A 14739-nucleotide genomic window follows, 5' to 3' on the forward strand; every position below is an offset into this window, starting at 1 on the left:
TTTTAATGGTTAACTACATTTTACATGCAGTTCGCCCAATTCTTTGACTGTTATTGTTCACACTGACCGCTAGGTGGAAGAGTTGCTACTTGAATATAAACGGAGCAACTAGAGCACAAATATGCATCTGTTTTGTGGCTAAAAAGCCGCTTAACTGGTTGTTCATTCGTGTGTCATGATTACAGCGTGCTAGTTAAGATTAAGATAGTTATTGTCGAAATAAATACCGAATGACTTTGCAGTTCTGGTGTTTTGCTCCGCTGGAATGAATGTTGAACTGAAAGGCCTCAAAACACAGTCACGAGCTTCTGCAGCTTGCCCGTTTCTATAGCAACGCATAAACACACTGGCGCCATGGTCCGCAGTAAGTGCTTGATTCCCAATATAAAAATTATTTTAATTTATTCCTATAATAAAGCATTTATTGTATTATATGCCTCTTTAAATAAATGTTAATTCTTCCCAAATAAACTGTTTTATAAAAAAGTATAATATGCTTTCGCGGTTTAGCTGTTGGTAACTCTCTTTGTGATCAGTCGGAGAGGATCTGATCCGCCGCAGAGCAGAACACAATAATGGGGAGATCTTCTCCCTGGAGGAGGTTTCTCTCCATCAGCAGGACATCGAGAGGATCGAGCATATCGACAAGTGGTGCAGAGACCTCAAAATCCTCTTCTTACAGAGCAACCTCATCCCTAAGATAGGTAAGCAGACATTCCTGTACATATCAGTGGAAAAACAACAAATAAACACTAAATGGCCATTTATATCGCTTTCAACTCTGTTTATGCAGAAAACGTGGGCAGACTAAAGAAGCTGGAGTATCTAAATATGGCACTGAACAACATAGAAGTCATCGAGAATTTAGAAGGTGATTGTTTTAATAAATTGCTTTTAATTTGTGCATTGCATATGAACATATTGGCAACTGTATCAGGTTGTTTTTCAATTCCTTACACGTTTTGTGTAAATATATATATATTATGCTAAATTGCCTGTGATGCCCCTCTTTTGTAACTTGCTTTGGATAAACTTAAACATAGAAATAAAAGAAAAAACATAAAAGTAAAGAAAATGGTATCTGCAAACAAATTGTGATAGATAGACCTTTTCTCAGAACCAAATATTATATTATTATACAATTAGTATATTACTGGTTATTATAGTATCAATTATATACTATTGCAGTTTTTATTATTATTGTGAATTTGGTAAGTTTTAGTAATTTTGTGAATTTCTATGCATCAGTTTTTTTAAACATGTCTATATGGTTTTTAGTAATTTTATTATTTATTTATTTTTTATTTTTAGCTTGAGTTATTTTGGTACATCAAGTTAAACTCAATGGAAATGAGAGGTTTCCTTGGCAAGTTTTTTTTTTCTTTTGTAATATTTTATTTGAATTTAATGTTTATTTTATTTCAAGTTACAAAAATATTTTTTATGTGGTTTTAGTTTAATTATAATGACCATACTCTGAAATAATTCGATTTTTGAGCCATTTAATTATCTTTTAACCAACTGGTCCCAACATTGTTTTTAGCGAATGTGAGGTTATCCTCAAATTCACAAGAGTGTCCTAGAAGAGCAACCACAAGTGCAGTTTATCATATGAATTATGTACATGATTCAATTCTGACAACTAGAAAATGTCCAAATGCTTAATTGTACCAGTAATGTGTTCATCATTTGAAAATTAATAGCTCTCTTTTTGTGAAATGTTTGCTTGAAAAGTGTGTTGTAATATAGGTATTTCATCATTTTTTTGCAAATATACTGTATTAAAGCTCTAACCAGGCTTGATTTTTGTGTCAATCAGTTCATGTGTATGCATGAAACTGTATATATAAAATATATGTGTGCATTTGTGTGTAGGCTGTGAGAGCTTACAGAAACTAGACCTGACGGTGAATTTTGTGGGTAAGCTGAGCAGTGTGGAGTCTCTGAAGCAGAACCTTCATCTCAGAGAGCTCTACCTGGTGGGAAACCCCTGTACTGAATTTCACAGATACAGACAGTATGTGGTGGCATGTCTGCCTCAACTACAGGTACTGCACTGAGATACACATAGAGAGACATTTTTAGCCTTGCACTATTTATGAACGATTGTCTTTTGTGCTTTGCAGTGGTTGGATGGGAAAGAAATCAGGCGAGGTGAGCGTATTCAGGCCCTGCAGGAACTGGATGCCGTGAGGAGACGCGTTTTAGAACAGGAGGCGGAATATATAGAGAAAAGAGAGGAACAGAAAAGAAGTGGTTTGAAAGAGACAACAGAAAAGCAGGAGGATCCTCAAATAGATCAGTGAGTGTCTTTAAGATAGCTGAAGTTTGAATATCTGAATTAAGAGAGCTAAAAGACAATTTGGGTTGCATTAGATGAACTTTAACAGATTGTACCCCGAAATTGATCTTTTTTGCACAGGTTTTATACCGACACACCCCAAAACTCCCTTTTGAAAAGCTTTTTGAAGGTTCTTGAAAACCTACATTCACAGAAAATTCCTCATAATATAATTTATTTTGAAGAAATTTCTGTGAATATGAACATACTATGGTGCATCGTAAAAAAAGAGGGTTATCTGCTTTAAACCAGACCTATGCATTTTTCCTTTGATAAGCCTTAACTGTAATGATTATTTCACACAGATTGCTCTCTGAGAACCAAAATGGGACCCATCAGAATCCAGAATCAAGCTCCAAGGCTCACACAGACGCCGAGGATAAAGAGAAGGAATTTTGGGAAAAGCCGTGCCCATTCACACCAGAATCCAGACTAGAGGCCCATCGCCATCTGGAGGACAAGAGGAGGGCCAAAGAGAATAAGAGGTACTTGCCAACTAAGAAAAAGAGGACTGAAATCACTGTAATGGTATCTATATCTAAATATGCCTGTGATGGCCATTTATCAATCTTTACATTTTTATGAGATAAAGGAGAGAAAGACATTAAGCTTTTGCATGTTTTTTCTGTAAACAGCTTTACTTACTGCAGTCAGTTATGTGTTTCTACAGAGAGAAGCCTAAAAACAAAACCCTCAGAACTCTGATCAACGCAGATGGACGAGTGCTGAACATCAACGAGCCCAAGTACACACGTAAAAACGCACATACACACACTACTCCTGTGTACAGTATATCAGTCCTGTCCACTTTGCAGATTATTCTAGCTAAGGACCACCCCCACTTTGACAGGTAGAAATGATCTGACAGAAAGCAGCCAAAGCATATTTTCTTTTACTTGCTGCTTATTTTCTCAAACAAAAGCAAGGGATATTGTTCTGTTGTTGTGTTCCCACAAACTTTGTTAGTCACAAATTCTAAGGCATTTGTTATTGTTATGTATTGATGGGGACTTGAAACGTTGAGTTTTTGGATATGACTTTGTTGTTGTTGTTTTTTTTTTTTTGAGGGGGCAGGAAATATAAGATATTCTTCATCCTGCCTCCTTTTCATCATGGTTTTATAAATTATATGTATGAGGATGATGAAGTAAGTTTTGTGGGAAAAAAATATCCATGAATGAAATAAACATAAACATAAACAAATTCTAAGGCAAAATTTTATACTTTATGAACATTATTTTGTGTTGTGGTGGACAGACAAAAAAACCCTGGCTAAAATAAACTGAGTTGCAGTCAGTCAGACTGAAGCCAGCTCTCACCATTTTAAATTGTAAGGAAAGAGACAAACCCAGAATCCACAATGGAAAAGTCATAGTGAAAATCCAAAGTGCAAATGTCCAAAAACAGGCATGAACTCAAAATGAACTCATGAGCTGAAAAACAGATTGACTTATCGAAAAAAAAAGGTACAAAGCTGTCACTGGAACAGTAAACTGAAATAAACAGAAAAACTAAATGGTACATCTTAGTACCTTAAAGGCACGTTAGTACTTTGAGAGTACATATTGGTACCTAAAGTGTACATACATATACCTTTTGAGGGGTACCGCCTTTTTTCTGAGAGTGTGGGCAGAATAATGTGCAAAGTGGACCAGAATTTATGCCATCAGTGAAAATTCTGGCTACATGAGACTAGGGATAGCAAGAGAGTCACATTAGCACAAGTGATAACATGAGTCTGTTTATAGTGAGAAACAGGGAAACAAAAGGTAAGATGGCTGAACTAGGTCATAGGAGAGATACAGTATATCATACATCAACAGTGCCTCACTCCAACCAGAGATACAAATGATACATACTCAAACACTACAGTACCAGCTTGAGTTTGGAAATATTTATTTCATGTGATCTCTACCTCAAAGGTTGGACTTCAGTCTCACTGAGCATGAGAACAACTGCATGCTTTTGGATTTACATGTTTACAGGTACAGACACACTCATTCGCTCACGCTGCTTCTTGTTTTCAGCACAAAATGATCAAGTCATGATTTAGCAGTATACTTTCTTTCTTTCTTTGGGTAAACTTCGGTGTATTTGGATGTCATTTAGTAACTTTTCTCCTAACAGCATCCATTCTCACATTGGTCTTTTCTGTGCCGTAGGCATATGGACACCTCACTGCTGGATGTGGATGTTCAGCCAACATATGTGAGAGTGACCGTCAAAGAAAAGGTAGACTATCCATCTCTCTCTCTCTCTCTTTCCATCTCTCTCTCTCTCTCTCATCTGATGAGTTTGACCTTTAAAGCTGATTACCCAGCAGTAAATCTACACTCTTTATTCTGCCTCATTTCCTCACGAATCTGCCGCAGACCAGCACAAGTAACGGTTCTTGCCTCACCACACCACAGATGTTCGTGCATGTGTATGTGATTGATCTCAGTATTGACGGATATGTGTTTATGACTAGTGATACTGTAGATCACTTTTACAGTGGCAAGTACTTGAGACCCCACATTAATAGTGTGTGTGCGCAGGTGTTCCAGCTGGTTTTGCCTGCAGAAGTGAAACCCGACAGCAGCACAGCACAGAGATCCCAAACCACCGGCCACCTGCTCCTCTTCCTGCCTCTGGTACAGCTCACTACACCTGAAACACACCTTTCAAACATCCTACTGATGTTTTTTAACATAGTTTTCATATATATGGGGCTTATTCCCACACTGCCCATTTTGTGTAATAAAACCAAACTCAAAAAAAGGTAAAATATCAGCTTGCATTTGACAAATAAAATCACTGATTTTGCTGATTAATTGTCAGTATGTGCAGCATATCTGGTAAAATCATTCCCTTCAAAATAACTGCCATAATGTATGAAGTACTTTCTGAAAGTTGATATGTCCTGCAGTCTGACATGCTGTGTTTCACCTAAAACTATTTTTAAAAGTATGTTCTTATTTTTTATCCATAGGCTTTTATAATCTGATATTAATAATGCTGCAAGGAAACTTGTATATTTTAGCAACTTATTTGTCATGGGGCCAGACACTTTAAAATAAATTATTGAAGTCAAAAATATGATTGAAACTTATGTGAAACTAATGTTTAAACTAAATGTGAAAGAAATGGTGGGCATTCACAACACTTAAAATATAATTTTCTTATACATTATGTACACTGCTGTTCAAAACTTTGAGGTTGGTAAGATGTTTAATCATTTTTAAATTCTTTTGTGCTCACCACAGCTACATTTGAGCAAAAATACAGTAATACAGGAAGTACAGGAAAATAGTAATATTGTGAAATATGATTATAATTTAAAATGACTGATTTCTGTTTTAATATAGTTTACATTTTCATTTAATAATGTAAAAAAAAAAAATTATGTATGTCTATTATGTGTGGTTATGTATGTCAATTACCTACTTGAAGTGCAGTGAAACTGGAATGGGAATTTGCGATTTTTTTCAAGGATAACTTTTTGTCTAGATTGTGTAAAACCTGTCCTTAAAACTTCTTCTATTATATTTGTGTTTTTTGTAGGCACATGGAGAGATTAAACCAAAGAAACCCACTGCCAGGCCGAACAGTGTTACCAGTAACCAGAATACCAAGAAAGAGACCAGGTAATTCAGTTGCAGTACAGCTGCCTGCCTATGTGAACGTGTATACACGCACATTTGTTCATGTTTTAACAGTGTTATTATGATCCTCCTAATACCTTGGTCTTTGGTGGCCTTGGTCGGGGGTCTGGGTTACAAATATACAAATCAGAATTCTGCTAAATATCTTTTGTATTCCAAGCCAAAAAGAAAAATCTAGCATTCATATGACATGAGGGTGAGCAAGATGGTGACAATACTTTAATTTCTGGTTGAACTATCCATTCAAGATGACAAAAATCAAAGTTGTGTCCTTGAGCAAAACACTCAACCGCAGGTCACTTCAGGGACGCTGAGCTTCTTATTAGGGAAGTGGCTTTGGAGCAAAGTTTCCTAAAAGACTAAATTGCAGTATATACACACGTACAAGCTTATCTGCTTTATAATTGGTCTCTCTTTATAAACCTCTCTCCCTTTCTCTGGTTTTCTCTCTGCAGTTACAGCGGGAGGTCTTGTTCGGTCACTTTCACACTGAACAAGATCCCTTGTGTGTGTGCAGGCACCTCTAATGGGTCTTAATGCATGTTTGCATTAACCTGTGTGACTGTGGAATTAGTTTGTTGACTCAAAGGTTTTATTCCATTGTGCGAACGTGTTTCTGTGTGTGTCCTTCAGTCGGTTTATCAGCATAGTAAGTGAACACTGGGGTATAGCATTAAGACCTAATAAAAATGCAAATAAGATGCAAATAAACCAGTTACTGTCATTCCGCTCACAAACATACTCTTCTACCCTGACATCATCTGAACCTGATTACTCCTGACCTCCTGACACACAGGGAGGTCAGATGCTCTTACTCTTATACACACACACACACATGCACGCTTGTGTTATTATTTACTGAGACCCTCAGGTCACACACACATCACACACAATAACACACCTGTGTTTGTGTACCTGCCCCTGAGGAAATCAATGCACTTTCTATAAATCATCTGTGTGTGTGTGATAATGTACCCACTGAGGCACTGATTGGCTCGGAAAGTACAGTATAATCGCACGCTATCAGTAATTCAGGGTCCAATCAGGTTTCAGCTGCCGCACTAATTACATTTTTAGTGATTCATTTTTAAAGCGAGAGAGAGACGGAAGCGGTGATAAAAAGAGTGACTCTAAAACTGTACTATAAATAATATGCTATGTATTATTAGTGTTATCGTGTAGTCAAAGAGTTAATCAGAAATAATTAGATTCCCGTCCTAGCACAAAGTCTAAATAAAGCCCTGCTGTGTGTTGAAGTCACAAGCCTTTCGATTTGAGTTTACAGGAAGTCAGGGTTGATTTATCTGCTATCAAGATAGGTGGGGTTTGGCCATCATACTGGGATTTGTGTTTCTGTGTTAGAGGCAGAAAGCTGCAGTGCCCGAAACACTGTTCTGTTGTGGAGGCCTGCGGTACAACATGATGATTGTGGAGAGCAGTAGAGGATTAAAGGACATTTATCAGCTTACCGCACTGCTTGGTGCTTGTCAAGCAATGACTAAACATGGTTTCCATTGGCTTTTACTTTCTTAATCTGCACAGAGGATCCATAATGAGCCATTAAATTAATTAAGGACTTTAAGCAAACATCTGCTGATGTAACGACAACGGCATTCTGCAAAAAGAAAAAGTTCTATTGCGCATATGTGATTAACTTCTACTTTGTGACGTTGTACTAATTGTCTACAGGAGAATAGCTCTTTTAGGTAATAGATTAGGTAACATTGTTTTATAGGAATTAAAGTTAGTTAGTTATCATTTAAAGGGATAGATCACCCAAAAATGAAAATTCTGTCATTAATTACTCACCCTCATGTCGTTCCATACCAGTAAGACCTTTGTTCATCTTCAGAACACAAATTAAGATATTTTTGATGAAATCCGAGAGCTTTCTGACCCTGCATAGATTTATATTGGGGTTATGATTACATTGTCACATCGTGTCTATATTTTGTGATAATGACCAGCTGACTGTAAAATACTCCTTATTTATTATTATTTTAACCTGCCCATACTGCATATTATGTGTGAAAAGTATTTTAAAAATATCTTATTCTGTGTTCCAAAGAAGAAAGAAAGTCATACAGGTTTGGAACGAGAGTAAATGATGACAGAACTATCATTTTTGGGTGGACTATCCTTTTAAGATTCTGAAGTCTTTTAAGTTAAAGTTTATGAAAAACCTTTTTCTTTATAATAGGTTCACAGATGAGTCATGCACAGTAAGAACTAGGACATTTATTCAGAAAGTAAATAGAGTTAAATGTGTCATGTAGGGTGCATCTTTGTGGTGGATGTGATTTGGCAAAGAGCAGGTGCGAGAAACCGACCTTGATTTTGCAGAGATTGTGCTGACTATAGACTAATAAATTCTTAAAACGCAACAAAACAGCAATCTCAGTCAGATCTGTCTCTCTGCAGACCAGCGCCAGGGCGTGAATTATTGGAGGTGGATCCCGGTCTGGCTGGGAGTCTGGCCAAGATTGTTCCCAAAGGAAAGGAGTCTTCCCACAAGCCCCTGCAGCTCTCGCAGCCTCACCAGCACGGTGGCGTCAAGGAGAGGTCTGTGTCAAAGGACTTCGCGGACGATCCAGAAGTGCCTCCACTTATGTGAGCGAGACCGAAAGAGAGAGAATATGTCATTATATGACACAGCAAGAGAGAATAAGCATAATCACACTCTCTGCTGTGCTTGTGGAAGTGTGTGTGTGTGTGTGTGTTTGTGTGTGTGTGTGTGTATGATGAAATAATGTGAGATATATTTAGTTCTCTTCGTTAGACGTATGGTTAAGCAGATGAGTAATTGTCAGTCTCATTAAAGCTTGCTGAATATTTCACTGCTACCCATCTTTCACTTTCAGTGTGTTCTCTCTACTATCACACACCCACACAGATACTCATTTATTGACTTACAGTCATGCCTGTCTGATATAAAGAGGCGTCTCTAATGCCGTGTCTACTCCCAATGTGGGCATCATGTCGGGACAAAACTAAATGGCTCTCATTATAATCAATGTAGCTGTCCGCATTGTAAATTCCTGTTTTGTTTTGTTTTTTTATTGGCTGCACAAATTATTTTCCCTTGAAATAATTTCATCTATCAACATCATATGTGTAAAATTTATTGTTAAGATTTATTTATTATTACAACTAAATGTATTTTTAGTTGTTATATGTTCTACTTTTGATGGTTCCATTAAAACCAGCTTGTGATATTTCTGGTCTCTGACCTACTATTTTAAATCATCATTTGTTTCTACTACAAGTAGTCATAGCAGTAAAATTGTGTAAAATTATTTTGTCTTTCTAAAACAGGCCATACAAAGACACCTCCTTTATGTCTATAGTGCTTTTTGCAATACAGAATGTTTCAAAGCAGCTTCACAGTGATATTAAAGGGATAGTTCACCCAAAAATGAAAGTTTAACGTTTATCTGCTTACCCCCAGGGCGTCCAAGATGTAGGTGACTTTGTTTTTCAGTAGAACACAAACAAAGATTTTTAACTCAAACCGTTGCAGTCTGTCAGTCATATAATGGCAGTCAATGGGACCCACAGCTTTGAGAGACAAAAAACATACACAGACAAAACCAAATTAAACCCTGCGGCTCGTGACGATACATTGAGGTCTAGAGACACGAAATGATCGGTCTGTGCAAGAAACTGAACAGTATTTACAGTGCCCTCCAAAAGTATTGGAACAGTAAGGCAAATTCCTTTATTTTTGCTGTAGACTGAAAACATTTAGGTTTGACATCAAAAGATGAATATGAGATGAGAGATTTCATCTTTTATTTACAGGTATTTTCATTTCAAATCTTAGAAGATATCACCTTTTGTTTGAACCCACCCATTTTTCATGTTACCAAAAGTATTGGAACAGATAGAATTAACATAGATTAAAGTGAATAAGACTTAATATTTAGTTGCAGATCCTTTGCTTTCAATAACTGCATCAAGCCTGTGACCCATTGACATCACCAAACTTTTTCATTCTTCTTTTGTGATGCTTTTACAGGCTTTCACTGCAGCCTCTTTCAGTTTTGGGGGGTTACTCCCTTCAGTCTCTTCTTTAGCAGGTAAAATGCATACTCTACAGGGTTTAAGTGTGGAGATTGACTTGGCCTGTCTAAAACCTTCCACTTCTTGCCCCTGATGAACTCCTTTGTTGTTTTGGCACTATGTTTTGGGTCATTATCTTGCTGCATGATGAAGGATCTCCAAATCAGTTTGGTTGCATCTTTCTGTAAATTGTCAGACAAAATATTTCTGTAGACTTCTGAGTTAATTTAGCTGTTGCCATCATGTGTTACATCATTTATGAAGATTAATGAGCCTGTCCCAGAAGAAGCGATGAAAGCCCAAGCCATTACATTACTTGTGTAATGTGTACTATAATGTACACCTGTGTACACTGTGTTTCAGATGAGCTTGTATGTTTGGGATCATGAGCAGATCCTTTCTTTCTCCAAACTTTAGCCTTTCCATCACTTTGGTCCATAAAATCAGTCCATAAAACCTTGTCCCAGAATTTTAGAGGCTCATCTCCTATTCTTCTTGCAAATGAGTGGTTTGCACCTTCTGGTGTAGCCTCTGTACTTTTGTTCATGAAGTCTTCTGCGAACATTAGATTGTGATACCTTCACTCCTGCCCTCTGGAGGTTGTTGTTGATGTGATGTCACTAACAGTTGTTTTAGGGTCTTTCTTTACAGCTGTCTCAATGTTTCTATCATCTACTGCAGATGTTTTCCTTGATCTACCCGTTTGAAGTGTGTTACTTGTACAACACCAGTGGTTTCGTTCTTCCTCAGGAGATTCCAAATGGTTGCACTTGCTATCGCCAGTGTTTGTGCAATGGTTTGATTGATTTTTCATCTTCTCTCAGCTTCACAATTGCTCGTTTTTCACCCATAGACACCTCTCTGGTTTTCATGTTGGTTACACGTCTAACTAACTATAAATGCGCTCTGCACGGATCTGAAACTGAGCGCAGACATTCAGTGCTATTTATTGTTTGAATAATCAATTAATAAGACACACCAGGGCAACAAAACACACCTGTCAGTCACATGTTCCAATACTTTTGGTAACATGAAAAATGGGTGGGTTCAAACAAAAGGTGATATCTTCTAAGTTGTGTATCAGATCCAGATGAAAATACCTGTAAACAAAAGATGAAATGTTAATCTCTCATCTCATATTCATCTTTTGATGTCAAACCCAAATGTTTACAGTCTACAGCAAAAATAAAGGAATTGGCCTTGCTGTTCCAATACTTTTGGAGGGCACTGTATATCATTTTTTACCTCTGATCCACCGCAATGTCCAACTGTCCTGAGCGCGTTCACACAGAGATAAACTATAACTAGAAGGGATACTTCCATCTCTCTTATTCCCCTTCCCCTTTAATTAATAATAATGATTTCCAAAACTGTATTCTATATCTTATTTGCTATACCAGTGTCCCTCAGGAAACTAAATAAATGTGAAAGTGATCTAAACAATGAGTGGTGTATACGCTCGACTGATCGCTTCTGCGCATGCGTCTACTATGCCAGAGCACATTGACGCATCACGCGCCGGATGTTGTGAACGCACTCAGGACAGTTGGACATTGCGGTGGATCAGAGGTAAAAAATTATATAAATACTGTTCAGTTTCTTGCACAGACCGATTGTTTCGTGTTTTAAGACCTCAATGTATCGTCACCAGCCGCAGGGTTTATTTTGGTTTTGTCTGTGAATGTTTTTTTTTCTCTGAAAGCCTTGGGTGCCATTGACTGCCATTATATGACTGAAAGACTGCAACAGTTTGAGTTAAAAATCTTTGTTTGTGTTCTACTGCAGAAACAAACATCTACATCTTGGATGCCCTGGAGGTTTTCAAATTTTCTTTTTGGGGTGAATTATCCCTTTAAGATATAAAAAAAAAAAAAAACACACACAATGGTGCAGTGGTTCTTCATAAGACAAATTCAAATTCTGCTGTAAAGTAACTCTAAAAAAACCAATGGTGTCATTATTTTATCATACAGTTCTATTATATTCTATTAGAGTTAAATAACTGTGTAAAGTTAATCAATTATGAAACAAGTTCAATTCAGCTATAAGCAGCTCTATGGAAGGCAACACTATCAGTTGAATGTTAATTCAGTTTAGTTCAATAACAATTGTCAATTTAGCTAAATTAATTAATTATGAAACAAAATTTGATCGGTTATAAAGCAGCTCAACATAAGACAACAGTGTGATCATCCAGCTCATTTCACTTTTGGTGCCAATGAATTTCTGTTCTAAAATAAACTGTCAAGGCTGATTGTGTCTTTAGTTAGTGAACATTCTGAGGTGACCAACAGCTTCAATGCCACTGTGGACAGCCTTACATGTATTGTCACCTTATGGTGGATAGCATAACTACATCATTTTGAGTCAGAAAAAAAGATCCTGCACCTGCCAAGCAACTCCCATTGAGATATTTCTCCAGATACATAAACTATGTTCAAAAGTTTTTGGGTCAATAATGTTTTTTTTTTTTTTTTCATTTATCAAAGAATCCTGAAAAGTTTGTTATGGGCATGTGAGACTGAAGACTGGAGTAATGGCTGCTGAAAAATCAGCTTTGCCATAAAAAATACATTTTGAAAAATATAATTTTTTTATATTTAAATTATAATAATATTTCACAATACTGCTGTTTGTTTTTACTTTCTGTTTTATCAAATTTATGTTTATCAAATACATGCTGCCTTTGAGACCTCTTTCAAAAACTAAAAGTTTCTGGTCACTTGCACATAGTGATTATTATTCAAGATCTGTGTTTATGTTTAAGTTGGCTAATAGTCAGGATTTCTAATCATAGGCTTAGAGTCAGATGTATTGTTGTGCTGCTTTCCCTGTCTTTCTCGTTTCTTCTTTTTTTCTTTTATGTGTTGGAGGAATGTGTGGATATGTGTTGGAGATGTCTGTGAAGGTAAAAGCTATGTTTTGTGTGTGTGTGTGTGTGTGTGTGTGTGTTTGCGTGGAAGAGGTCAGATGTGTACATAACTGCCAACAGATGAGCTCATTTCTCTGCAGTATTTCTATTTTCAGGAAAGCAAGAAGATATACTCACCCTATAGTTCACACTCCTTATACAGCTCTCTCACACACACACACACACACACACACACACACACACACAACAAAGGTCAAACACATCGCAGTGCACACACATTCTTTACAGCTCACACTCGGGGTCAGCAGGTACACAGCATTCCTCGGTGTTTGAGTGTTATTCTTCAGTATTGTGAAGAATATCTGTGTCCTTTGCCATGCTGCTTTATGTGTGTACAAGTGAATTATCGGTATGTGCAGATGGGCTGTGCAGGTTTCATTTCCACTTTTATTAAAAACTCCTGTCAGCAGATGAGTAATTTACATTGCTGCTGACATTTAAACATCCCTGTCCTGTGCTGGACTAAATCTTATGAACGCCGTTTTAGAGACACTTAACACATGAAAGAGCACCATTTAGAGATAATTTTAGTTAATGACTTTCAGGCTAACCAAATTCAAAAAAATATGCAGTAGTCTTGGTTTATATTTTGCTTTTTTAATGTAATACAACATTTTTCTTTATGAATTATATTATCAGCATAAAGAATTTAGTGAAACGTTGAAAAATGAACATGAATGTCTTGGTTGTGTGTCTCAAGCTGCATGAACTCCACAAGTTTATGAAAATCTTGATGATGATATTCATGTTGTTACAATGTTATGTTTTGAGATGATCCAAAGAGTGTTTGTTTTAATGGAAGCAAGAATATATAACAAGAACAAAAATTGTCTTTTCAAAGTATTTATGACTTCGAAATAAGTCATAAATACACTACCATTCAAAAGCTTGGGGGTGAGTAAGATTTATTTTTGAGAAATTAACACTTTTTTCAGCAGGGACCAGTAAAAAAAAAACATTTGTAATGCTACAAAAGCTTTAAATTTGTAAATAAATGCTGTTATTTTGAACTCTCTATTAATCACAAGATCCTGAAATGTATCCAAACAATTAAGCAGCAATGTTTTCAGTGTTGATGATAGTAAGAAATGTTTCTTGAGCATCAAACATGTGACACTGAAGACTGGAGTAACGATGATGAAAATTCAGCTTTGACATTACAGGAATAAATTAGATTTTAAAATATATCCATATAAAATGTTGTAATTATATTTCACTAAATTTATGTTTTTGCTATATATTTTTGTTCAAATAAATGCAAAAAAAAAAAAAAAAACTGACCCCAACATTTTGAAGGATAGTGTATTTCTTATACTAACATTTCTGTTGTAATTATTTTTACATTTTTAAACTTATACCATGTTTTCATTGTATACTGTGTTTTTGTAATCCTGTTGTATTTTGCTAAATATTCACAGTTTGTCAGACAATTTCTTAACCAAAACATTTGTGAAAAGCATTATGAAAATGTAGTGAATAGGTTGAAATATGCTGTAAGTGTACTGCACTTTGTGTGCTTTTCACATTAGGAACTGCACACCAAAAGTTAATTCTGCTCCAGATGTGTGTGTTCACATTAGACTTATTGTCCTAATGTATTTGAATGTCAGGTTTTTGAAACTGTTGCAGATTAATAAAACATGATGATTTAACACAGCAGCTGGACATAGACTGAATTATTCAACCCCTGTCACCCTGACAAAGATGCTCTCTTTTCTTTCTCTCCTTACTGCCTCTTCAACTCCCCTGGCTCCGCTGTT

The 14739-nt window shown here is 36.4% G+C and overlaps 1 protein-coding gene across 1 annotated transcript; it reads left to right on the forward strand.

The window, feature by feature from the left end:
- The first annotated feature begins 333 nt into the window (after window positions 1–333).
- Window positions 334–9199, forward strand: LOC306881694 (dynein axonemal assembly factor 11-like). Its single transcript, XM_079435909.1, has 12 exons — window positions 334–364; window positions 537–704; window positions 794–871; window positions 1876–2048; window positions 2127–2302; window positions 2647–2826; window positions 3012–3086; window positions 4264–4326; window positions 4504–4573; window positions 4879–4974; window positions 5885–5967; window positions 8407–9199. The coding sequence occupies exons 1-12, from the start codon at window positions 355–357 to the stop codon at window positions 8597–8599; spliced, it is 1365 nt and encodes a 454-aa protein (XP_079292035.1). The 5' UTR covers window positions 334–354; the 3' UTR covers window positions 8600–9199.
- Window positions 9200–14739: the final 5540 nt, after the last annotated feature.

This window comes from Barbus barbus, assembly GCF_936440315.1.
Source record: "Barbus barbus genome assembly, chromosome: 15".
NCBI lineage: Eukaryota > Metazoa > Chordata > Actinopteri > Cypriniformes > Cyprinidae > Barbus > Barbus barbus.